This window comes from Haemaphysalis longicornis, unplaced genomic scaffold (assembly GCF_048455015.1).
Source record: "Haemaphysalis longicornis isolate Haplotype H1 unplaced genomic scaffold, Haemaphysalis longicornis Haplotype H1 scaffold_17, whole genome shotgun sequence".
NCBI lineage: Eukaryota > Metazoa > Arthropoda > Arachnida > Ixodida > Ixodidae > Haemaphysalis > Haemaphysalis longicornis.
Genome location: NW_027526276.1, coordinates 823,594 through 847,753, shown reverse-complemented (window position 1 = coordinate 847,753; position 24,160 = coordinate 823,594). Strand labels below are relative to the sequence as shown.

The 24,160-nt window shown below is 48.2% G+C and overlaps 1 protein-coding gene across 1 annotated transcript in view; it reads right to left on the bottom strand.

Annotated features, from left to right (window-relative positions):
* LOC144166424 (uncharacterized) overlaps positions 1–22,079 on the bottom strand; it is a 96,461-nt gene extending 74,382 nt beyond the window's left edge. The window contains exon 1 of the mRNA XM_077695950.1: positions 22,038–22,079. Coding sequence (XP_077552076.1) covers positions 22,038–22,079 — 42 coding nt within the window. The remainder of the gene's footprint in view (positions 1–22,037) is intronic.
* Between the last annotated feature and the right edge of the window lie 2,081 nt (positions 22,080–24,160).

Here is a 24,160-nt window from a genome sequence, read left to right as displayed (position 1 = left end):
CCTTCCACATTGCGCCAGTCGTACATGAGCGTCTCGTGTCCGTTCCCGTAACGACCTGTGATTGCTCCACCACGCGGGATCGACAGCGCGCGAGCCATTTCGAAGCTCATCGTTTGAACAGAAACTGGAAAGCCCACGCGTTCTACAAACAGCAGCTCAATCAAACAGATCACCGACCCACGTCCGCTGTTTGACGTCCTCCTTATCTAGCCGTGCGGGGAACACGTTCGAGTTACGTGTTGCTGCTTGCTCTTTTCTCTCGCTTTGCCTGGTCCGCTCTTCAACGTCGTTTCGTCTTTCGAAACCACCACCGCCTCGATATTTTCTTATTACCTGGGTTTGAAACGTTTTTGCGGCCAACAGTGCATGTGCTTTTTCTTTCTTTTTTTTCATTTTGAACAGCTTTTGGAAGGTTCCTGTGACCATCCCTTTATCGAGGCGCGCTCATGCGCGAATCAAACGACGCTGCATTTCCTAAGCGAATGTCTCGGAGGAACCATCAGGTTTCACCCATTCTGTGCGCTTCGGCGTATACGTGAAACGTTTACGCCGCAGGCTTATTTTTTTTTCTTGCCATCCGTGAGAGTGGCCGGATATTTTTTGCGTAAGGCGCCTGCTTGATCTGTCCGGGTTGAATGCTTTTGCTCGCGTGTGATCCATCTTCCCACGCAATGTTCGTGCGTTCAAACTCTTTGGCTAAAAGACACCCGGCAGTGTCGTGCACAGGTTTCAGGGGGAAAGAGGGCACGCCCATGAGGTGACAGGTGAGGAAATCAGCATACTTTTGCAAATTGCGCCACAGTTGGTTGGTTGTACGAACCAAATACATTCTTCTTACAATAATGTTGTCGTGGTTTAAGCATTTCAAATTTAACGTATATTATTTACACGACCTGTTTGTTACACCGATGATAGCAGTCACATAGGTTGTCTGCGTACAAGGGAGTGCAGTTTGGGCTAAAAATAAGGCTCAAGAATGAAAAAATGGACATCTTGCGTCGTTGTCTTGACGCTTGGTGCGAAAGTTGGGATAGCACGCAGACGCTGTAAAAAACAGCAGTATACGAAGATTTTTCTCGCATGTACAGCCACGATCAAACGTTTACGGACCACGAAAGCAGCAATTTTTGGTTATTGTTCTGCCGCGCGGCAGCCCGGTTAGCTATGGGCCGTATCTTTCATTACTTCAGTAACTATACGACATCTACTGCACACGGCAGTTTGTTGGGCTGCTACCTAAAATTGCTATTTTCCTGGCCCGTAAAATTTTGATCGGGGTTGTACATGTACATGTTTCATAGTTTTTAGTGTCCCCCTTCTCTAAGAGAAAGGTGACGCAAAAAACCCATAAAATATCATTTTTTGCGACTGTAGCCAACCTGGACTCAGTCACACCAAACAAAAGCAAGCGAAGCGCGCAAAAGCTAACTCCGTACGCCGATCAGTTCAGTAGCGAACTTTGTGTATGTGTGAGTTACGTTGTGAGTAAGGTTTCACCGTAAGAAGTTTTGCTGACTCCAGACTATCCACCAAGATTGAATGACGTCGAAGCACGGCTAGTCGCTGCGTGCCGTCGTCAAGAGTGAATGCAAATTTCTCTGTCACCTCAGCCTCGCTTGTCATGCGCCATCTCAGCGTGGAATGGTTCACAAAACCTTTCGATTTTACGCACTTTTTGCTACTCCTTTTTTATCAATCCGCAGAATTTGAAACGCAGGCACTGCAAAAAGATCAATCCCACAAACCAGTTCCTCATTGCGCAGGTACAATCTATGTCAAAATTTCGTTTTCTTATCGCGGCCCAGAAACGTTCGGTGTGGCCTGGAAAATTTTGCCGTGCTGAGACACATCCCCTTTTTTTAACTGTCAAATTTGATATCTATCATCAAATCAAAATCCTCTCCTTTAGGCTGCCCTTTTAGGGGCGAAGCTCCTTAAGCCATGGGTCTGTCCATCCCTTGTGTCTCGTGGTACGTGACCGCCGCATGCTTTCGGAGATGTCGCAAAGTGGGCCGCGTTGCACGCGCAAGAACCGGCTGCAACCGGCAGCGCAAACTCGGCACCGGGAGCGCGAGCTTGTCTGTGTTCGCCAACGGAGGCGCGAGCGCACGTGCACTGCGATGGGGAGATCACGCAAGAGATCACGCCACGAACGCAGGCAGTCGTTCTCGGAGATCGAACGAGACGCAAGGACCTTTGCTCGTTTCCTCTCGTCTTGTTCGGGCACAAGTTCGCCCTAAATAAAAGTTCTTTCTTCAAATACGCACTCAGATGCATCCATATGAACCCAACCACGATCCGAGGAACGTGTATAGACTTAGTGTTTGCAAACTTCCCATTGCAGCCAGTACAAGAACCTCTCTCGCTTAATTTCACAGATCATAAAGCCGTCGTAATGAAGGGACCTCGCAATCCAGACATGACAACGACGAAATGAAAAGAACAAACGAAGAAACGAAACAACAAACGAACAAGAACAAAATAAAAGAACAAAATAAAAGTTGACTTGTACAATGTACGCACACAGTCTTACGTCTTTCTTAATCATGTAATGGGCGACCTTTCACGGGAGAGTTACGGTTACCGATGATCTCCCCCTCTCGAGCTTCGCCCCACTTATCATCATTCATTCCGTGGATATGGCGTGATTTTTTTTTTAATCAGAACTATTCGCACCTTTCATTCGAAATTTCATAACTGATGTTTGTCACCTTAAGGATTCTCCCATCCCGGTAACAGTTGTGTTAGTCTTAGTATTTCACGCAGTCCGACCACCTTCTTCGACCCGGACATACCGAAAAACGGCGTGAAGGCACAAAACGTTGTAAAGACAAAAATGCGCGTTTCTCTTTTCCACCATTTGGGTCTTTGAGTGTCTTCCATAATGAGTCAGCACTCTGGTCAGGCTTCCCTTCGCGAATACACCCTGCCGCCACACCGTATTCGCATCTGCTGGGTACAAAAGCTTACGTTCTTCACTTCTCAACGCGCGCATCCATCCCCGATTCAGTGCGTTCCTTTATGATCCACGGCTCAATCACGCACGGGTTCTCACGGCGACGCTGCAATCGGCGTCCGCCTCACGATTTAGCTCTTGATGACGGGGGTCACGCACGGGACAGAGCAAATGTTTACGACCACGCTCTCCTCCTGACCCTCATCCGGAACATCCTCTGGAACGTGCGTACGTCTCAGCCTCACCTTCCGACCTTGCGGCGCGGCCTTTGGGCTCTGCAGGTCAACGTCTTTGCAATAGGGCCTCTTGGAGCCGCAAAGTGCAGTTCTCTCCTCTCCTCACACCTGCAGTGCGCCTCGTCGTGGTTAGCGAACGCTTATGGATATGCGTAACGGATAACGACGCCATTTGGCAGGCTGCAATTACAGGTGCTGTCCTTTTTCAATCTCCTTTATTCAATAACCCCATCTCCTTTCCAGTTTTTGTTTCAGTTCCAGACATGTATACCTCTCATCTTTTTTTTTCCTCCGCGCTTGCTTTCTTCCGCAAGCGAAAATGCAATGCCTGAAACCGCCGATGGAAAGGACTGACGTTCGCTTCTGGCCTGGCAATTTGCGGTGGCTGGTTGGTTAAACGGTACTAATCGAGTCGTTCTGCGGAGCGCGAGAAAAATCATTCCTAGCCGCGACGCGTGATATTGTAATGCGGCGAAAAACAACAACACCCGCACGTACAAAATTTTCCCGCAGGTGGTCTAAACCGATCCCCGGTCTTCCAACCATTGCAACGTGCCTCAAAAGACAGCAGCTGCTTTAGCGTGGAGGACCGTAATTTCAACTTTTACACAGAGCACAACAATACGGCAGAGGAAAAATTGGCACGAAAAATTCTGCAGAAATTCAAAGAATTATCTACAAATGCATGGCATTCCTATGCCGCTTGTCCTGAGTATGAGTTTTTTACAGCTTTTTTTGTTTTTTTCTCGGAATCCTGTCCGACATATCTCCATTTACACAATTATAACGATTGCAGGTGGAACTTTCGCGAAATCTGCAATATTGTGGAAATGCTATGCGTTATCCGTTTTGCCATTTTCTGTAATTTTTTTTAATTTTTCAATTTCTTATTTTGTAGTTTTTCAAAGTAATGTGCGACCAATTATCTCCATTTACATTATTATAACGATTACTTTTGGAACTTTCGGGAAATCTGCCCTATTGTGGAAATGCAGTCCGGTACACGGTTCGCAAGTTTCCGTAATAATTTTATATTTTTTTTATATTTTTTTCAGTTTTTCAAAATTTTCTTCGGCTAAATATCTGTATTTACGCTATTATAACGATTACAGTATAAATTTTCGCGATATCTCCATTTTTTGTGAAAATGCAGGGCGTTACACGGCCCTGGCTGTGGGGGTACTCGGCAAAGAATGCTATGCATTAATAAGAATTTTCACCTGGTCCCAGGTTAAAGAGCATAAGACCAGAATAACAACTTCGGTACGTAAAATCACCTGCCCGCAAAGTGCAGACCAAAATCATTTAGACGGTGTAAAATATTCCCCTCAAGCATCAAGAAGAAGACGAAGAAGAAAGACCTGTTTATGCAGCGCGAGCGCGCGATCTGTATCATTTTTCTTTCCCGCCATTAAATCTGAGTGTTTCGACAGCCGCTGTGTCTCTCGTCTCTACAGACGGTCACACAAGTTACGGAGAGTTAGCGAGTTGTGGTTCCTTACGGCGCCTGGGAGGGTTCTTTTTTTTTTAGTGCGTTAGTGCGCAGCAGTCAGCGCCAGCTCCTGTGGTTCCGCCGCGCCGTCGTTCCTCGTTGTAACCGAGCGAACGAAGACGGGACCAGCGACAAACGAAATGGAACAAACAGGAAACCGGAGGATGAAAGACTGGATGAAAGTGTGGCGAAAGGCGCGAGACACGGTCCCCCGCGGCGACGCGCTACGAGAGAACGCCAGAGTTTATCGCGCGCCTTCGTGCTTCGCTGATACGGCCGCCACTACGTCAGACGCAGCAGGTGTGCGCCGTTCGTCAGCCTTTAGACCGCAGTTCGCCCTGCGCGAAATTTCGCGTTACGGAGGGTCGTAATCGCCAGCTAACTTTTAAAGGAGATAGTCCTTCTTGGGCTACTTAAACCCAGAAATTTTGGTCTGTCTGTATGTCTGTCTGTAACTCGATTCAGCCACCCGGCCAAAATGCTTACTGCGCAGTAGTCTTTTATACTCACAGCCAAATGTAACCGTCTAAGCCCTGTTTATATGTTCATACTTGCCAACTTTGTTGAACAAGAACAAGACATTATGCAAATGTAAGACAGGAAATTAGTTCACAAGGGATATTTACAGTGTTCCTTTATTTAAAAAATCCTGGATGCTTGGTTTTTCGATACCAAATTATATTCTACATCTACTGCAAGAACAACGCGTACCGCCTGCTGTTGCCCGCGCCACCTCCGGGCGGGATATGACAAATCACGTGGCAACAGCACCACTAGCTAGGTTCAACGACCTGCTTGGAACGCACGTGGAGCACGGCCACGCGGTTCTAGACCTTGTAGTCGGCCGCCTCTATTCACGCGCGTCTCCGCCGTACTGCAGCGCTGGCATCGAGGAACCCCGCCTGCAGCAGTGGAACGCGGTGAATTCAAATCGCCTTGAGCAAACCTTTAGTGTGTTTACCTTGGGATGAGCGCGACGGAACAGGAACAGCATGAGAAGTGAACGGGAAAGCGAAGGGGGGGAATTTCCTTGGCAAATGTCCACAAAGACTATCGTCTTTTGACGACCTTTGCAATGAAATGAACAGATACGCGGCCAATTTTTTACCTCAGCATTCGAAACAGCAAAGCTCACTGCTCTTTTATTAACACTTGTGCTGTAAGCACCCACCGAGAACACGCGGTTAGTTGATCAAGGAGGGGGGGGGGGAGGGGCGGTGAGGGGGGCATCAAACGCAATTAGTACGTCTCACTGAACCCGCCGTACGGACTCGCAGGTGTGCTCTGACAGATAACGTTGTATGATAGGTTGCCAAAACTTTTTGTCAGTTCCTTTTAAGCATCTAAAACGGTTTTAGTACATGGCCAATAACCGCGTTCATTCCTCACCCCAGCCAAATCTGGTTGTTTTCTATTTATCAGGTAACTGAAGAACGCTTTTGAAAGATGTTTCCTCTTTCTCGCTGTCTTATAAAGTCTGCACGTTGCTTAAGCGCTTGAAGGACGTCACACAAGCAATACCGCCGTTTTAGATTCAGAGCATCTGATTCACTCGCCTTGTCCCTCCGGCGTCGTCGTCGTTGTCGTCGGCGTTGTCCACCCCTCCCCCATTCTTCTCGCCGCGCCAGCTGCGCTCTCCGCCGCTCACCCCCTCTTCTCTCCGATAGCGAACACTCTTTCGCGAGGGGCATTGGATTGGATTCGATTGGATTGGCTTGGATTGGCTTGGCTTGGCTTGGCTTGGCTTGGATTTGGATTTGGATTGGATTAAAGTGGATTGTGTTGGATTGTGTTGCGTCATAGCCGCGGCACGTTGCGTCATAGCCGCGGCAGACGCGCTGGGGCCGGCGCATGTGCAGTACTCTCTCTTCCGCGGTTTCCTCTCCTTCGGGCGCGCTGCGCATATAACCGGTGTGCCGTTCTCCGGCGAAGCAACATCCACGCATGGCTCAAACACCTAGAGTCCACGCCGCTTTACAAGTACGCCAACGTCGTCATCGACTGGGACCGGCTTACGCAGTCCCCTCAACGTTATGCGCGCTATAAAACGCGGTCCCTTCGCCGCTCCGCCTATGCGTCGCATCTACACAGGGGTTCCCGCGAGGGGAGGTGGGAGTTTTCTTTTTGCTTCTGCTTCAACTTGCAGTCATGGAAACATTCGACTGCCGAACGCACCTGCTGCGACGAAGAAATAAAGCATTTTCGTTATTTGATGTCGATAACATTACGTTTCGCAGTTCTTCTTAGGAGAAAAAAAGGAGAGAATGCGTAAATATAGGCCAAGTGCCCGGGTCCCTTTAAAGATGGCTCAAGTCGCCTCTAATGCGTTCCTTTATTTTGTTTATTGCGCATATCTCCGGCTATTGTATACGCGCGGCGTCTTCTCGTTTGTTGGAGTTGGAGCGCCCAATATAATCACCTCAAGAAAAGAGTGTTCTGACCTTAGTCTTTAATAGGTGCCCGTGCTAATTATAGAAAAATTGGGTTGTACTAAACTTGGTGAAGGCTGGGCTTAGTGAAGTGTCGAAGCGGTGATGTAATTCGAAGACGCATTGGATGAATGTTATGAGACTTGTCTAGGATGAGCGTATATGACGCCGTTCATTAGTCGACTTCGCTACGCCTGTTTTCTCTTTTAATTCATGCCAGGTTATGACTCAGGTCGCTCCTATGGCGTAAACAAGGATGCGGATCGGCTTTCGGGGACATCTATTCTCTAGTGTATCAGATCTCCATAATTGAATTTACAGCATAAGATAACAAAAACGTTCTTGCTTGACTAGTCAAGAGTTATAAAGTGAAGCCTTCAGCCTCTCACTGATGTCGCCTTTAGTCCACGAAAAACGCACTGGAGAACAGCCGACTTTCTCTGACGAAGATAATGATCGTGAGGGGTGAAGTGAATTAAAGCAAAACGCTTCTGCTGGTCGGAGTCAAACCTGGGCCCCTCGCGATATGAAGACGACGTCTATCCGCTTGCGCCGTTCCGGAACGGTCGAATGAGTTTGGATTTGGAGAGGGTTTTGGATTGGATTGGATTTGGGCCGTATCAGAAACTCTCTAGGGAGCACAATCGCAGTGCAGTAAATGGTCCGCTCGCTTTTGGGTTGGTTCGTTTGGTGTTGGACGTGATTTTGGAAAGCTTCGCGTTTCTTTATCGCTCTTCTTTCGACAGATTGGTAGGTAATGTCATTAGACGTCGTTAGACGTATCGCACATCGCAGCTTCCACATTACAGGATCTTTCCGAACCACCCGTTTTTACCCTGGTGGCTACAGGCGGGTGCACTGCAATTGTGAATGCGTTGTGCGATGGTTCAGGCTGTTTAGGCCTGAAACTTCGCTGGAAAAATTAATTGCGTTCGAGCTATGGAAAGCGCAGCTGAAAATCGTTAAACAACTTTTCACTAAATTCACACAGGTGCCGAATGCGCACACTGCTAGTTGTATGCAATCACACTTTTCGCAAATGTGAGCGGGCCTTGAAGACAAATCAGTCATTGTGCACATGAAAAGCAACTGTATAATTCGCAACGTACTGAATCTTTAACTCATCGAAGTAAAACATTTAGTGCATTTTCATTTTAAAACGGTCTGCCGTTCCTTCTTTATGACCATGTGCATTGCTGATTGATTGATTGATTGATTGATTGATTGATTGATTGATTGATTGATTGATTGATTGATTGATTGATTGATTGATTGATTGATTGATTGATTGATTGATTGTAGGGTTTAATGCGCCAACGCAACCCAGGCGATGAGGCGCGCTGTAGTGGAGGGCTCCGGATTAATTTTGACCACTTGCAGGGGATCCTTAACGTGTGCCGAAATATCGTACATACGGGCGTTTTCGCTTTTCGCCTTCATCAGAAAAGCGGCCGCCGCGGCTGGGAACCGAATGGGGCATGTCTGCACGAACACATTTGGTTCTACTACCCTGTCGACACCACTTGCAAAAAAGCCAGTTGACTTTAGTACAGTTCAGTATGCATCTTTTAGTGGGTTACGCATGGGGTTTTACGTTAGAAAGTGGTCAAACATATATACAACTACTGTACAACCAACCTTCAACATGACAGGTGCTCGAGCTGTTCTTGTGAATATTTTCGTGACAAAGCAACGTTTACCACTATAGTTTGGACGTCCCTAGTTGACCAGCCGCATCGTTCGAGTTTCGTTATATACCATGTTTGGTAGGACAGACCAACGTTACTAATATTCTAGTAACGTTGGGACAGACCATTGGGAACGTTTGGTCTGTCGTTCTGCAGACCCAAAGGTGAAACGCAGTTTGGGTTGTGGAGTTCTTCATCTATGGAATGGCTCGCTCCGTCCCTTCATTACACAGAATGGTAAGGGAATATGCGTACTTTATTGAGAACCAAGAAATATCACAATGAACACGCACGCGGTAATATCGCGCGCGAGAAAGCACCCGCCCTCCTTCTTACTCTGTGCTATAGACAACGGAATCTCTTCAATCAGCGAAAAATCCAGAGTCAGCCAGCTACTGTATGAGTGTATTACACGCATACATACACATATATTGTGAGGTGAGTTTGAGTCTTGTTTCCTGAAATGGGTAATTTGGCACCGTAAGTAGCAATCATCATCACCAGTAGCTTGCGGATACCACATCATCTCCTGTACAAGTGGAGTTTCTTAGTCAAGAAACTCCATGGCTGTACATGCTCATCATCACCGGCTCACCATCAACAACGAAGCTCGGTCTCCATCTTGCTGTCTTCCGCCCCGGCTTCCACATAAATGGACCTGAACGTTGCCGCTTGCCGTCTCCAATTCTCAGCTTTGCAATATATATAGTACAGCATACTATATAGAGTCCGCGCCTACCTGCTGGGTAACCGCTTAGGCGCCTGGCTTTGATACAATCCGTCGCGCCCTCGGCCACCACAGCGTCTCCCTTCCCTTTCCCGTCTACCGCAGTGCGAGAAACGTTGCCGACGCGGCTAGCCCCCCTCGGCCGGCCAGCCCGAGCAAATTACAGCGCGTCACACGCTTCTCCGGGCATGCATCGGGGCCTCCCCGCCTCCCCCTGCCGTTCTGGTCTCACGCTCGTGCGATCTCATTGCGTCGCCGGTGTAGCGTGCCACAAAAGCGGCGCATAGGCAGGCACCCATCGTCCGGTGGCGTGCGGCCCGGGCTGGCCCACTTAACCTTTTGTGTGCCGGTAACACCGCGGCGGCTCGGGTCAGCCAGTGGTGCTTCCCCGCAAAGCAATGTCGCCCGCACTTTCCCCGGACCCCTCCGGTCGAAGCTGGAATCGCCAGAACGGGCGTCTCTAATGAGCGAGGGGAAAAATCTCGTTTCGCTTTCTATTTCCGAGCAGTGCCAGACAAGCCTGCCTGCCTGCCTGCCTGCTTCGAGTAATACCAGTACATTTATGGGTCTCGCTCCTCTTGAACTGCGGGAAGAGTTACGGGAGAACTTTTCATTCGCGCGTACGCAGCTATACAGAAACCACTGCCATTTTCACGTATGTTTTTCACAGAAGCACATTATAGCACCTAACAGCGACTCACTCAATCATTGCTCGATTCGGTAACTGCTACTTCCAAAAACGTTTAACATTAGTGCGTGTGCAAAAAATGTCTTAAGTTGAACTAGCTTCAGGTTTTCCGGTTGTTCTTGATAGTTGTCTGCGCTGTTGTTGTTCGTTTTTTTTATTTTAGTTGTGCGGTTATAAAGGATAGGTAAAAACTGACCCAGAAATTTCAACAAGCAACCCCAGGCCGCCATCAACCACGCACTGCGTCATTCGTGGCTCGCTTGAATGCGCCAACCATAAAAATGGGTGACTATAAATATGCTGAAGCCTGAAATAGCCTGAAACACACGGCAAAGCAGTGTGACGCCATGACGGTAGTTTCTGCGGCGGCCGGGAACAGTTGAAGCTGTTTCATCTTCTGCTGCCGATTGCAAGTGAAGTGCAGCTCTAGCTATCCGAACAAGAGCCGAAAATTCGATGGCACATGCTAAACTCGACGCTACATCCAACAATAACGGCGCTTTAATAAATGCACTTCACTGTACTTTCAGTTATGGTTTCCTTTCGTCCGTTTGTTGCTTCGCCTGCTTCAAACAGCTCTTCATTAGGTGTGAGATCCGATAATTTCTCAGGAGTTTCAGTAGCCTGTAGAGCCGTGATATCGGGCTTGGATGCTTCCTAGACGACCATTGGCGAAAAGCTTATCAAGAGATCTGAGTTTCACAAGCCGTTAGGGTAAGTATGCACTCCCACGACAAATAAAATGTCACCCACCCATTTTTATAACGTAGGTGAAACCGGTTGTTTTTTGGTTATTAAATTTTCAAACCTATTTTAAAGCAAAGTTTTCCTGCTCTGCCAGCCTACGGTTCTTTCGTGGCGTGCGGGACAAGAAACTCCCAAGGCGGCTGCGGAGGTTGAGGGCGGTTGTCACTCACGGAGCCCAGTGTAGATGGCGCGGCGAATTTACCCACGTTCCTCACGCGCTCACGCCGTCGGGCGCATCGGCGCGACTCGGCTTTGTCGTCAGATTTAGCGACGGTTGTTTTGGCGCAGTTTCTCGTCCAACCCGCCGCGGTGGTTCAGTGGCTAAGGCGTTGCGCTGCTGAGCACGAGGTCGCGGGTTCGATTCCCAGCCGCGGCGGCCGCTTTTCTGATGGAGGCGAAAAGCAAAAACGCCCGTGTGTACGAGATTTCGGCGCACGTTAAAGATCCCCAGGTGGTCAAAATTAATCCGGAGCCCTCCACTACGGCGCGCCTCATCGCCTGCGTTGCGTCGGCGCGTTAAACCCTAAAATCAATCAATCAATCAGTTTCTCGTACATTGCACGCTTCCTTCGCACGGCTTGATTAACTTGTTCGACAGCACCTGGTAGAGACCCCATACAGACCCTTGGCCGCTAGACAAACACTACCTCCGTTTTCTAAATTGGGGAATGCCAATTCGGTTGTGTTTTAAAGGAGCCATGACGAGAAAATACAACTTCGTTTAATTTGAAAGAACTAGGATTCAGAATCTCACTCAGCTCCATTACAGCCCCAAAAGATGTTTTTTAACGAAAAAAAAAAGCAAGAAGTATTTAAAAACTTTCAAATTGCGCGCCACAGTGACGTGTTATGAGCAAGAATGACGTCATACGGGCCAACAATAAAACATAATTTTCAGTGCGTTAACTGCACGTTAGCATTCAAGTGATGCGGTCAAATGGAACTAGAGGCCCCATTACAGACGTCCAGTCATGTGTCGTCGCGACAGGTCAGTTAGGCGGCCGCCAATCGCCCAAACAAGGTTCCGTGACGTCACAGAAAAGTTGCGGGAAATCGGCTAGGGGGTCGCGCCTGCTTCACACGTTTTCTTTCATACCTCCGTTATTTTTTCGAAAATTGCGATGATATGGGCATCATCGTTATCGGGACTAAGGAGTCTTTCTAATAAACCCAACTTGTATTTTCTCTTCATGGCTCCTTTAACAGGCATTACAAAAGGCGAAAGGAGCAATTGGTCCTGATAAATAGCGATCATAAGAGTTCACTTAGCTTTCTGGCAATTCTCAAACTTACTAAACTAACTCCTTTAAATCTGTATAAATGGAAATCCCTAAGCCCACACACAAAACACAAGTTAGCCTGAATGGGAGTTTCTTGGCTGGAATACGTCTTTTAAACTCCTCACGACAGGCGGCCTGCTCCCACTTGTGGTAGTATGATGGTGGAAAAACTGCCAGTTTACACCGGGGGCCACAAGCCGTCGTAAATAAGCGCATTTACCACGGTTGTACCTCTTCACAAAACGCAGTATCTGGCTGTGATTACTGCGTTTGTCCTAATGGGAGTATTAAAAACTCCCACGCCGCCTCCATTTCCTTCTCCTCCTCCTTCACCCCTTCCTCCTCTACGCGTCCTTACAAAATGGCTGCCAGTTGGTGTCGTGTGTCGTGTAAGCTCCAGCGTCCCCGAAAATTTCTTGCCAGTGTGAACTTGCGGCCGGACGAACGGATGTGAAGTGCTTCCCAACAACCGAAGCTCGTTGCGAACATTGTGGAACCAGCCTGGACTGACGTGCGACGGACTGCAACGTCGCCTCCGTGTCACCGACTTTCGAGCCGACGGTATACGCCAGCCAGCCGACGCGAGGCCTAAATGCAGTGATCGCTGAGAGTGGCTCGTTAAAAACAACATGGTTGTGCCTTTGCGAGGTGGTTGAAGGTAAGATTTTCACGTTTTTTATTGTACGCAACATTTTGGGAGACTTGTGCCCCTTCTAGCGTCAAATAAACTCAACGTGTTTCCCGCGCCACTGCACGGGCGATTCTCCGCCACTGGAGGTGAGCGTTGTGCGTGAAAGACGGCACCATGCCCGGAACGTCATTGGGGAGGCCGAACGGTGTGAAAGCAATGCGTATTTGCGCGGGTCTCGAGCGGAACACTCACTCATTCACACTCGCAAGCAGAATGAAAACTGTCCGAACTGTGGACGGCTGTTAGGTGTTTTTGTTAGGCCACTGTAGTTAGGCTGTGTCTGTGGCTTACTGGCAAGCGAGGGTGAAGTTGGCCGGTCAAACGTCGCAGTGCGGCCGCTTTTATTGAGAAGTAGGTGTGGTGCCAGCCGCGCCTGCTACGAGGAGGGTGACTGCCGCGTGCCGCCGGCGATTAATTGCTTTCACTGGAAAGGGAGAAGGTCGGGGCCCCGTGGGAGCTCTCCGTACGCTAGGCGCGTGTAACTATAACCAGCAAACTCCATTCGAGGGAGCATTCTGTAGAGTCGACAGACGACTGCTTATTTTATTTATTTTTTTTTTGAAGGGGGGCACGCGCAGGTGTCACACCGACCGAAATTTTTCCTTAACTTTCGGTGAGGGGAGAGAGGGGCAGTGCGGGGGGTAAAACCTGAAGCTCGTTCCCAGAACACTACAGGCAAGGAAAAGAGGGAAAGGAAGCATTTTGAGAAGTTGGTCGCCACAAGGGTCGCGCACCTTTTTGAACAGCAGAACACTTCGTTTTGACGAACTAGTGAGCGCAGGTGTCTCGGACAGAAGTGCAATTTTGCGTAGCTTTAAACAAAGATTCAGACATTACGGAAAGTTGGACACAAGAGTGACAAGTTCAGCGTCTTTACAGTGCCGTTTCTTTTTTTATTTTTTTTTTAGGTCAGATGCACAATATGCTTATGTATTTGTTACCGCAGATTTAAAGCGTTTTGCTATCCCCCTAATCAATGTGCTGTTGTGGCTTCCAGAAGAACGTGCCAGGGGGTGCGGCAACGTCAGCGTTTGGGAGGCAGGTGCAAGCAAACAGCGCACCGACGACATGCTGACCTCATTGTTTGCAAATGGCTTAAATTTTTTTAGTTGAGGAGTGTTGTAGTAGATAAAGTTTTTACCAAGATACCTTGTGTTCTCGATGTAGGTGTTTTGTTGATTCAGTGTTTTTATTGTCTTATTAACGTGTTCACACGTGTATCGTATTCATGTAATTTTTATGCAATAAATTGACTGTGCAGAAAACAAACTTTTCACGTTTCGCCATTCAACGTTTGAAGCGGAAAAAGACTAGAAATTACGTGATCTCCAACGAAAAATAAAAATGCGGCCTGTGCCCTTATTAAGAACTCCCAAATGCAGTAATAAATTCAACTGCAGCGCATATATATGAAGCACACAAAAACACACACAAAAAAAAAACCTCGAATGCGCCCCCTGAAAACTCCCAGTTGGAGGAAACAATACACTCCCAATGGTACCCCTGTAAACTCCCATTGTAGTGGCAGTAAAATGAAACTCCCATATGCTACTGAAAAAACTGCCGAAATAATGGGAGTAAGGCGAAACTCCCATTGGAAGGAGTTTTGAAAACTCCGAATTGGTACTGAGTTATGACACAAGCCATTTACTCCCATTCCGGCTTATTTGTGTTCTGTGTGCACGTGCCGAATCGTTTCGGTGTTCGCGCTTGTGTCACGCGGTGGTGTAGCCCCGAGCTAGCACATCGGGATGGCTAGGTTCCGCTGTCTCGCCCTTCGAATGACGCTCCTCGCCGTTGTCTTTCTTCCGACGCACGTCCCTATTCGCACTTTCTAGCAACGGTGGCGCCGCCGAGCGCCTTTTTTCCGAAGCTGTCTGTAGATGATCGGCATCCCGGGCGAAGGCAGCCGGAGCGTTCGGAAACGTGGGGATTGAGAACGCAAAACCAAAAAGCAATCGAATGTGCTGTGTACCGCAGTATAGAAATCGCTCAGTGCCGGGAAAAGCCAGCATTCATACCTCTCCTAGAGATAAAAAAAGCCCGGAAGATTTGGATAACTATGCTCCGCATTGGAAATGGTGTCATCAACACAATGGGGTTTGCAGTAGTCACTTCACGAAAGCTGACTTCTTCTGGAGCAGTATCCGTAAGTTAAGTTCGGTATCTCGTTATTGATGGTGTGTTTTTCGTGCAAGTTGGCTGTGTCGTTTATTAATAGATGGCCTGCGACTGAAAGCGCGGTTGAAGAAAGGCGCCGTGCCGCCGCATAACATTCCTATGCGCAAGCACGAGAAGAAAGTGAAGCCAAGAACCAACAGGAGAACGTCTTTGTTCTTTTATTAACGTGGTGGTTTCTTTTAATAAATGCATTATTCCAGTTGCGTTTTGTGCTTTGTTGGGTTGTTCGTGCTTCGTTCTCTTTTTAGCATTCTGTGTGATTTCTGTTTTGAACTTGCTGCTTTTTTTTTCTTTCTGAAACCCCCCTCCCTTCTCCCAGGAATGGGCGATGTAGGTATTGGTAATAAATAAATAAACTTGTTACTGCAGCATCGTCGTTTCAGACAGCGCGCTGAAAGCACAGCACAGCTGATGTAACAGGAGCTGCCGCAGAGGCTTCAGCGTTTGATATTTAGTTCCGGTATTTTATTATTACCTGCAACCTGCATAAACGCCGTTTGATCTTTCCTTGTAAAAACAGCCCACAAAATTATACTTTACTCGCAGTATTCGCTCTTAACCCGACACAATTGCGCAAGTGGCAATAACAAAACGATGTGCTCGGTTGCGACTACCAAGCTCTGCTTGGCGCTTAATAGATATTCGTGAAGTGCACGTGAACAATTTTACGAGAATGGATGGAAGTGTAGCATACTTTATAGAACCTGCAGTGCCAACAAACGTGCACGCAGTGCGGTTGGCTGGTGACGCCATTCGGTTGCAGGCACAATCCCTCGATGCTCAGCATGTCGTCGGTGGCCGCCCTGATGCCGCAAAACACTGTGTGACTGACAGTATAAACTGCTTCGCCTTCGACAAAACACCGTCGTGTCTCATCGGCAAGGGAAAAGATGGTCTGAAGAGACACTAAAGGGCCCGGGTCGGCTTTTTCCTCCAGACGCACGCGCTTACGCGACGTTCCGATCAACGTCCCGTCCTCCATTTTGGATACCCCGTCGCGCCACCTATATTCGCTGCAAAGTGCGAATAGCGGCGGCGTCCGCCGCTCTAGCCCGGCCGCGGCCGACGCTTCTGCGTCTGGGATGCCGCCCCTGCGAATTCTAGGTAACGGCAGGCAGAATCTCTGGTTTCACTCTTTGTAGAGCCTCGTTTGTGAATTCAAGTGACGTCGCATGGCCAATTGTTGTGGGTGTCGTTTCCTGCGTGGCTTTCGAAGCACCTTCACAGCGTGGATTGGAGCCATTTTTTTTAGGAGCAAAGGTCCTTAGGGGCTGGGGATGTTGGTGTCTCCTGTCGTCGTCGCAATGGTCATCTCGTGTAGTCATGGTACTAAAACACCGGGAAATTCGTTTACGCCTCGCGCTGGAATTATTCGTAACGCGTACTAAGACAAAACCAGGACATTCGTTTGCGCCTCGCGCTAGAGAGCTTCGTTTTTCAAAAGCAAGAGACTTGTAAAGCAAAGCTGTATACCTCTACCACCCCAACGGTTTCGTCTAGTTGGCAAGAACCCAAAGACGACAATAATACACTTATACGCTGCATGCTTCCCCATTCAGGGTTTCACGTCAGTGGAAATGGCCCGGGATTTTTTTTTTATGAGCAGTGGAGGATGGAAGGGACTTTGGAACCATGACTTCTCTCATTGGTCCTAACCCGGGGGTGGTGGCAAAGCCACCTATACTCGAGTACCACTTAAGAACGACAACTGAAGTTGCCCGTGCACCTCATCACCGCAGCCGGCTGTTACTCCGCGTGGCGCAAGGAGTGCGTTATTGGGAGTATTTTGAACGTGCACGATGCGAGTCGTTTTCGCAATTTTGCTGCCTCAATCTGCTCCTAAATTACTGCTGTGACGACAATCAAGTCACGTGAGGAAAGGCAAGCGATGTCACGCATCAGGCGCAATCTCTTTTCAAAACGCGCGCGCGCGCTGACATCTGGGTCTGCCGCCTCGACGGAGTGATACACTACATGAGCTTGCACCCGTTCCTTGTACCCGAGTAAAGAAACTTCTCTTCTAAGTGGCCTTGGGAGGGGTCAGGGAAGGTTTTGGCCCATCCTTCGCCTCACCCCCTTTCTGAACCCCAGTGAGTAAGCGTGTTGGGGGATGGCTGTTTTTCAATATTGCATCATGCCATTTTTTTTAAATTTTATTTGTCAAATCATACAGTACAAAGGATCATCAGACTGCTTGGACCCATAGCCAATGGCTAGTTCTGGGTCCAAAAAGAAAATGTATGCGATGCAGGCTTTCTTCTACAGAAAAAAAGAAACTAACACTCCAAAACACAGGCTGTTGTACAGTACTAGTACAAGCATTTTTTTAACATGCAATCTGAGTGGATTTCGTATCCCGGATTGCGTAGCATCGGAGAATCCCTGAAAAAAAAATCGCGCCAATCCACCCCGTGAATGTGGTTGGAAAGCAAAGCTGTAAACGGCACCCGTAACGATTACTCATGCGACGTCACTTAAAATCACTCACATGGCTCTACAAATAGCAAAACCAGAGAGAAGTAAAATGCACTTAACCACACCATTTATTACTTCCAAGAGATATTCTTGGTAAGGTTAAATCAATGCATGATGCATGAACGGTGTTTGGTTGAGTTGTATTGGTTCTAGCAAGAGTGGAAACTTTTTTTTTATAAAATCAAAGTTAGCTCCAACCCGGTGTTAGAAGATCTGACTTCTCCGTCTCTGCGCCGCGGACGGAGGCGACGAGACTTGCGGCTGAGAAGGAGGAGGAAGAAATACTTCTGTTCAGATTTCTGAACGGCCCAGAGTGCAGCCTTGGGGAGTGATTCCTTCTTCTGTGGGGCCCATATGTAGTCCGCGCGGCCTGTGTTCTGTCCACCCGCTGAAGCTGGGTAGGTAGATAGGGCCTGGATAGCATCATCTCCCATTGCTCTTGTTGGGTAGTTGACGGAAAGAGAGGAGGGTGCTCAGGGCTAAAGTCACACACCCCGATTACGGGGCGGAGTATTCCTACTTCTGAGAAAAATTTACGTTCAGCGTCGTAGCGATTCGGATGCAGTACGTGAAGACGCGTAGGCTGTGGGAAGGAGCCCGGATTGTATGAGCCGTAGGGTAGTTTGTTGTTCTCTGGAAAGGTCAGGGTAAGGCGAAGGTACCGTCTGTCTCAGAAGGCGATAATGCTGGATTATCTCCCTGGACGTGACAAGCGGGTGACTGTCCTCGTGCAGCTCCATAGCACGGGAGGTAAAAGCGCAGGTTTGTTGGGTGGGCGCATTTGTTGCCCTCCATTGAAGCGTGAGGCGGTGTCCAGATGAGCTGAATGGAACCGTTTGGGTAGTGGATTTTTAGCACGCACAGGGCAGGTCAGGACACCCAACCCGACTGGTAATACCAGTAGGCTTGCTGGGAATCGGTGACTACCCTCCGAACCCCTGGTTGAGTGAGAGCCAAGGTGATGGCTGCCTTTTCTTCTGCCGTCATTTGTTGGCTCCTAGGCGAGGTACACGCAAGGAGGTTGGTTCTGGAGTAAGCCACGATGATGGCGTGTTGCTGCCCTCGATGTTAGGAGAAGTCTGTGTAGATAACTGCATGAGCCCCACCGAGGGTGGTGTTTAGCGCTTGAGCCCGTGCTTTTCGTTGACCCTCGTCATGTGAGGGGTTCATATTTCTAAGCAAATGGAGCATCTTTAGTTTTAGTCGCCAAGAGTCTGGGAGTACGTCAAGCGGAGTGACATTCTGGGCTGCCCAGGCAATCTGGTGAAGCATGCGGTTACCCACCGCAGTTCTGAGTCGGACCTTCTGGTTAGAAAGATGGCCTTCTATCAGCTATTCTGCCGTGTTGTGGAGCCCGTGCTAAGCAGCCTCAGTGTGGACGCACTCACGAGAAGACCAATGGCCTTCTCAACCGCCTGTCTAATCATTATATAAAGCATCTCTATGTCTTCCTCGTCGAGAAGAAGATAAAGGTTTGTCGTAAGTAACTCTCGTGAGGACGGAAGCTTCAATTAATCGAAAGATACCGGATTCTTTTAGGCCTCGCGTCTTGGTGGCAACTCGCCTGATCATGTGTATGATTAGATTAATTCTGTTTTTGAGGCGCTGCAAGGAGCGTCACTCTTGGTGTTGGCCTGGAAGTGCAGGCCCATGATCTTGATGCTGGGGTTTGGAGCGATGGCCTGGTCATCAAGGAGTATTTGAATGTATTCCTTGATTTGGCGTGAGGGCGGACGACAAGGAGCTGTGATTTTTTACGTGAACACTGGAGGCCACAGGCTTTAGCACATTGGCGTACTAAAAGTGAGATTCCATGGATTGGTGTGAGCTTCCTTTAATTTTTGTAACTCTTAGCACATGAGCAAGGTTCGCACATGGCCGCTAGACGGGTGTGAGTGGGCGTGTGATGCTTTCACGTGGCATTCAGCGAGAAGGCAGGGGGTAAACCCGTAGATGTGCTTGGTGAGTACATCATTTGTCTTCCTGTGTTCGCGTGGGCTCGTAGCTGAATCGGTAAGACAACGGGCTCTCGCTTTGTTAGTCTATTAGTTCCAGGTTCGATTCCCGGCCCTGCCAGGAAATTCTTTTATTTGTTCGCTGGAGTTTTCTGGTGACACCAACGGTCGCGAAAGAACCCTTGGGGGGTAGAGGTAGAAAGCTTTTGCTTTAAAAAGGATATCGCAATAATTGCGCAATATCACCGCAGTAAACACAATATCATCGAATCATGCAGTAATATCACTGCCATAAAATTGCGTGCATTAAGCTCAAATAAAACATACCCCCCTGCAATACGGTAGTGTTACCGAAATACCGACGGAATGTTCTGGAAATGTCACCATGCGGCATTTACATTCTCACAGTGCCACGCAGTGGTAGTACCTTCGCAATAAAGGAACCGTTGGTCGGGTTGTCATGCTAATCTTGACAGTGATCGGATGCAATCATGTTCGGCTAGGATTTGGTCTTGTCTGCCTCGTGCCAGAGGAATTCCCTGAGGTATGATTTCGCATTGCGCGTTCCTTCTTCAGCCACGCGATGCACGACATGCAATATGGATTCGAGCAAGTCAAACAGGAAGCTGTTGCTTTTGGTGTACTCCATTTTCATCGCGCCGAGCTTTCTACGTGCTTCATTACTATTTTTTATTGCCGGCGAGCACCAGCTGCTGCAGCTATGCAGCACCGATATATTCCCCGTGGTACGAGCCATATTTATAAATGAATGCAACAAAACAAAGAAAACTTTTTTTTTTGCGATAGTATGCCCTTTGGCATAGAGTCTTAGAGGTACACGTTGCCACCCGTTTCCCGGAGGAAATCCAGAAGACAGCGGTGGTGGGGCCCCCACAGCCATCATTGGAGATCAGGGGGTCTCCCAGGATGCAGGCCTGTGCCGCGAAGGTGTCTGGATCTCGCTGCACTCAGGGAAGGGCACGTCCATAGCAGGTGGTTGGTGTCGGCGTCTTCGGCAGGAACCGTACAAAAGGGGCAGGTGTTGGTAAACGGGGCATGGTATCGTGGTGGCCACGCCCGGGTTACCGCAGGAGATAGGGCCACCCCAACTCGAAGTCTACTCAGCAGGACCTCCTCCCAGCGAGCAAGCCACTGGGAAGGTCTGTGCCACACGGTGGGATGAGAGCGCGTGTGGCGCGACGCAGATCTTCCTTCAGTTGGACAAATTGTTCATGTACTTTGCAGTACAAAGAAAACTGCATCTGATGCTATGTGCAATTATTTCCGTGAGTAGCTCTTTAAAAGTTTTATGCGGCGACTATTTTTTTTTTTCTTAACGTACACTGATGTTGGACGCTGGCAATTGGAAACCAACCAACCGCTCCATTTCTTGCTCCAGTTTGGTGCAACTGGGCGAGAAAACAGTCGACTTTCTGCTTCCACTCACATGCGCTGTGCGCAGTCGTCGTTACCGCTGCGCCCTATTCTTGGCGCGGTTAGAAAGAAACCAGGCAGTCGTGGATTTTCTGCCGCCCCCCAAAGAGAGGCGACTGTGCGTGACCCTGCACTTAACCTTTCGTGACAGGACAGCATCCCGCGAATGAGGCGATCTCGCGCCTAAACGTTGCCGGCGGCTTTTTCCCCGACCATTCTACTCAGGCGGTCTTTTCGGGCACGAGCTCGCCACGGTGGGCTAAAAACATAAAGAAGCAACCAGCCTCTTTCCTGGCCCCACAGCCACGGTGGTTTTCTCTTTGTTTGCTTGTGCATTTGTTTGTTTCACGCGTCTCGTAAAGCTCTTCTGGCGCGCACGAAGGAGGAACATAAAAGGTGTCGGAGAGTGGTGTTAAACTGTTTGCAATGTGTAGAAGCTGACGTGTCGAGGAAAGTTTACTGCTTATTATGTCTTCTTGTCGTCAGAGTATACTGCGTGCTGGTAAACATCATGTTTATTTTGGCACAGACGGTTACAAGTGAGCCGTAGTAAGCAAATCGGATTGGCGGTACTTTCAAATGTGCTGTATACATGACCGACTCCGAAGTGAACATAAGTGGTCTTTAAGTCAATGTATTTTCTTTGAAGCAGCTTTCAAACGCAAGATAGGATTTAATGCAGAGAGGTCTCTCCGGTGTGGTGATTTTAAATTGTAGATAAAATACAAGTGCGTTCATTAGTAGAGCCCGGAACTTTAGGAACGAAAAAATCAAGGCTTGAGGCACCTATAACAGGCACTGAAAAGAGCCTTTTAGGCATTTATACGCACCAAATACTGTCGTTTAGGCACATGTAGGCTCAATTCGTATTTACTTCAGCAGCGTATTTTACGGCAAATTTCTGATTCGCAGTAAAAACAGCGGACAAGTCTTGTGCTGCGTGGAAGTAATTTTATTTTCTTCGTGAAAATTAGCCACACAACAGTTGCTTTTAACACATTTACATGAAATGTAGGGTGATTCGACAACAAACTAAAAACGTAAAAGCCATGACAAACCAGGCCCATCTCAATGATTTGCGGCTTGATGTTGTTCATCATTTCAGTCGATAATTGTGCGCGAAAAAACCAGGGTGTCGAAGCGGAACCGAACCGAACCGAAAACCGGAACTGAACCGGTATTCTTGCCGAAACTGAACCCGAACCCGAACCGTTATTTTTTGAGCACACTGAACCCGAACCGGAACTGAAGCGAAAAAAGAAATAACGGTTACCGCTTAATGCCGAAATGGTTCGATCCTCCGAACAAGGGAAATGAATGAGCACCAATGTAGCAATGGTCTGTTGCTGCTGGAAGCGCGAGCGTAGTGCAAGCTGACCAAACGAAATCTCATTCTCGGCAGCTTGCAGGGGATATAAAACGACTTTGCCCTTCCCTAGCTGCGACTTTATTGGAGCAATCAGGCTGCAGGAGTGCTCCAGTGCGCAGCAGCGAAAGCCCATACCCCATGTGTGCAAACTTTTTGCATTTCGTAATTTGTTTAAAAGGTCCGACACCTGCAAATTGTTAATACTTGACAAGTGTGACCGCAGGAGCTGCTCAGTGGCTAAGCCGTTTGCTGCTGGTGCGGTTTTGTCTCTTTCAGATCTGCTTTTTTAAGTGCGATTCACTTCTTAAGCGACCCTGAACCTGCGTCCACCGGCGATGTCCGCATAGCATACCCACGTGGGGGATTGGCCAGGAATCTCCTCGTCTTCCTTGGCAACGGGGGGAGATGGCCGCGCGCTGCCTGGCCGCTGACATGGCACATACCCACGTGGGGGATTGGCCAGGAATCGGGCGTGAGAAGGGCTAATGCACCCGCTTAAAGGAGTACTGACACGAAATTTCAAAGCTGAGATCCGCTCTAGCAATCAAGTACAACGACAACACAAATAGGTGTCTGTGAATAAATGCATCTTTCTTTCTTTGTAGTTGTGTGTGTGTGTGTGTGTGATCTCTCTTTCGCGAACATTACCGAACCGCGCAAATTCAACTCGTGCATTCGCACTTTCACATTCTTCCCCTCGGGGAAATGCGGGGATTTTTTCGAAGGTGCACTTGTACTGACTGCCAAACTCGCTACATTACTTCTACGGCTACTCGTACCGGAGGGGAGTACTGCTGTGGACGAATTAAAGAACGTATACCCAAAAAAGTACAATCTCATGCTCTGCGCGTCAAATTTCCCTTTCATTTTGTAACACCATAATCCGTTATAAGATTCCGCAATGTAGCACACGGAACGACGGCCGGGGGTCAGGTGTTGTGATGACATACTGATTGTAATGCACACATCCGGTATCGCTATCGCAAAAGGAATTACAGTGGTCAGAGCAATAATGCAGTGACTGAGCGCTAACTAACGCTTACTTTTAACAAAGGTGTGGCTAACACATTCAATAAAGTGACGGCTAACAAATTATTCAGGGTGACCAAATAATCTAATTTATTGGTAGTATTTATGTGCCTGCTGTAGGATTTTTCTGTTTTGTTACAAATATAAAAAATGCGCGCCATTGGTATTAAGCGCTGGTATTTTAACGCGCCAGTACGCAGGCCTAAATTTAAGGCTTCAAGGTTAGCGTAATGGGCGATTCCATAGCGACGATTGCGATGTCAACAAAAAGGGAAAAGGCAGAAAATATATCCCACAGTCATATCTCTTGGTTGTGGCTTTATGAATAGCTGCTAGGACCACATAAAATCTGGGCGAGAAAGTAGGTTGTAAATCGTCGCCACTTCGTCCGTTTTTCTAATACCTCGTAATTGTTTAAAGTTTGCTTTGCAATTGCGCCACTGCCTTTGGGGAACAGCAGCATTTTTAATTTTTGTTTTTATTTCATTTGACTGTCGTTTTAAACTACTAATTTTTTTTTTCTGATTTCAGTGAAAATCAGCGAACCGGTTCAAGCTCCCGAACCGGTTCGCGAACCGGTTCGGTACGTGATTTTGTCGAACCAGAACTTAACCGGAACGAAATGATTTCGTCTGAACCAGAACCGTAACCGAATCGCATTTTTTTTTCACTTCGACACACTGGAAAAAACAACACTCAACGTTCGCTGAAGTTGGGGGAGCGGGCTTGCACTTCAGGACGCTTCATGACCCGATTCATTCTCAGCTGTACCCCAAGAGCACG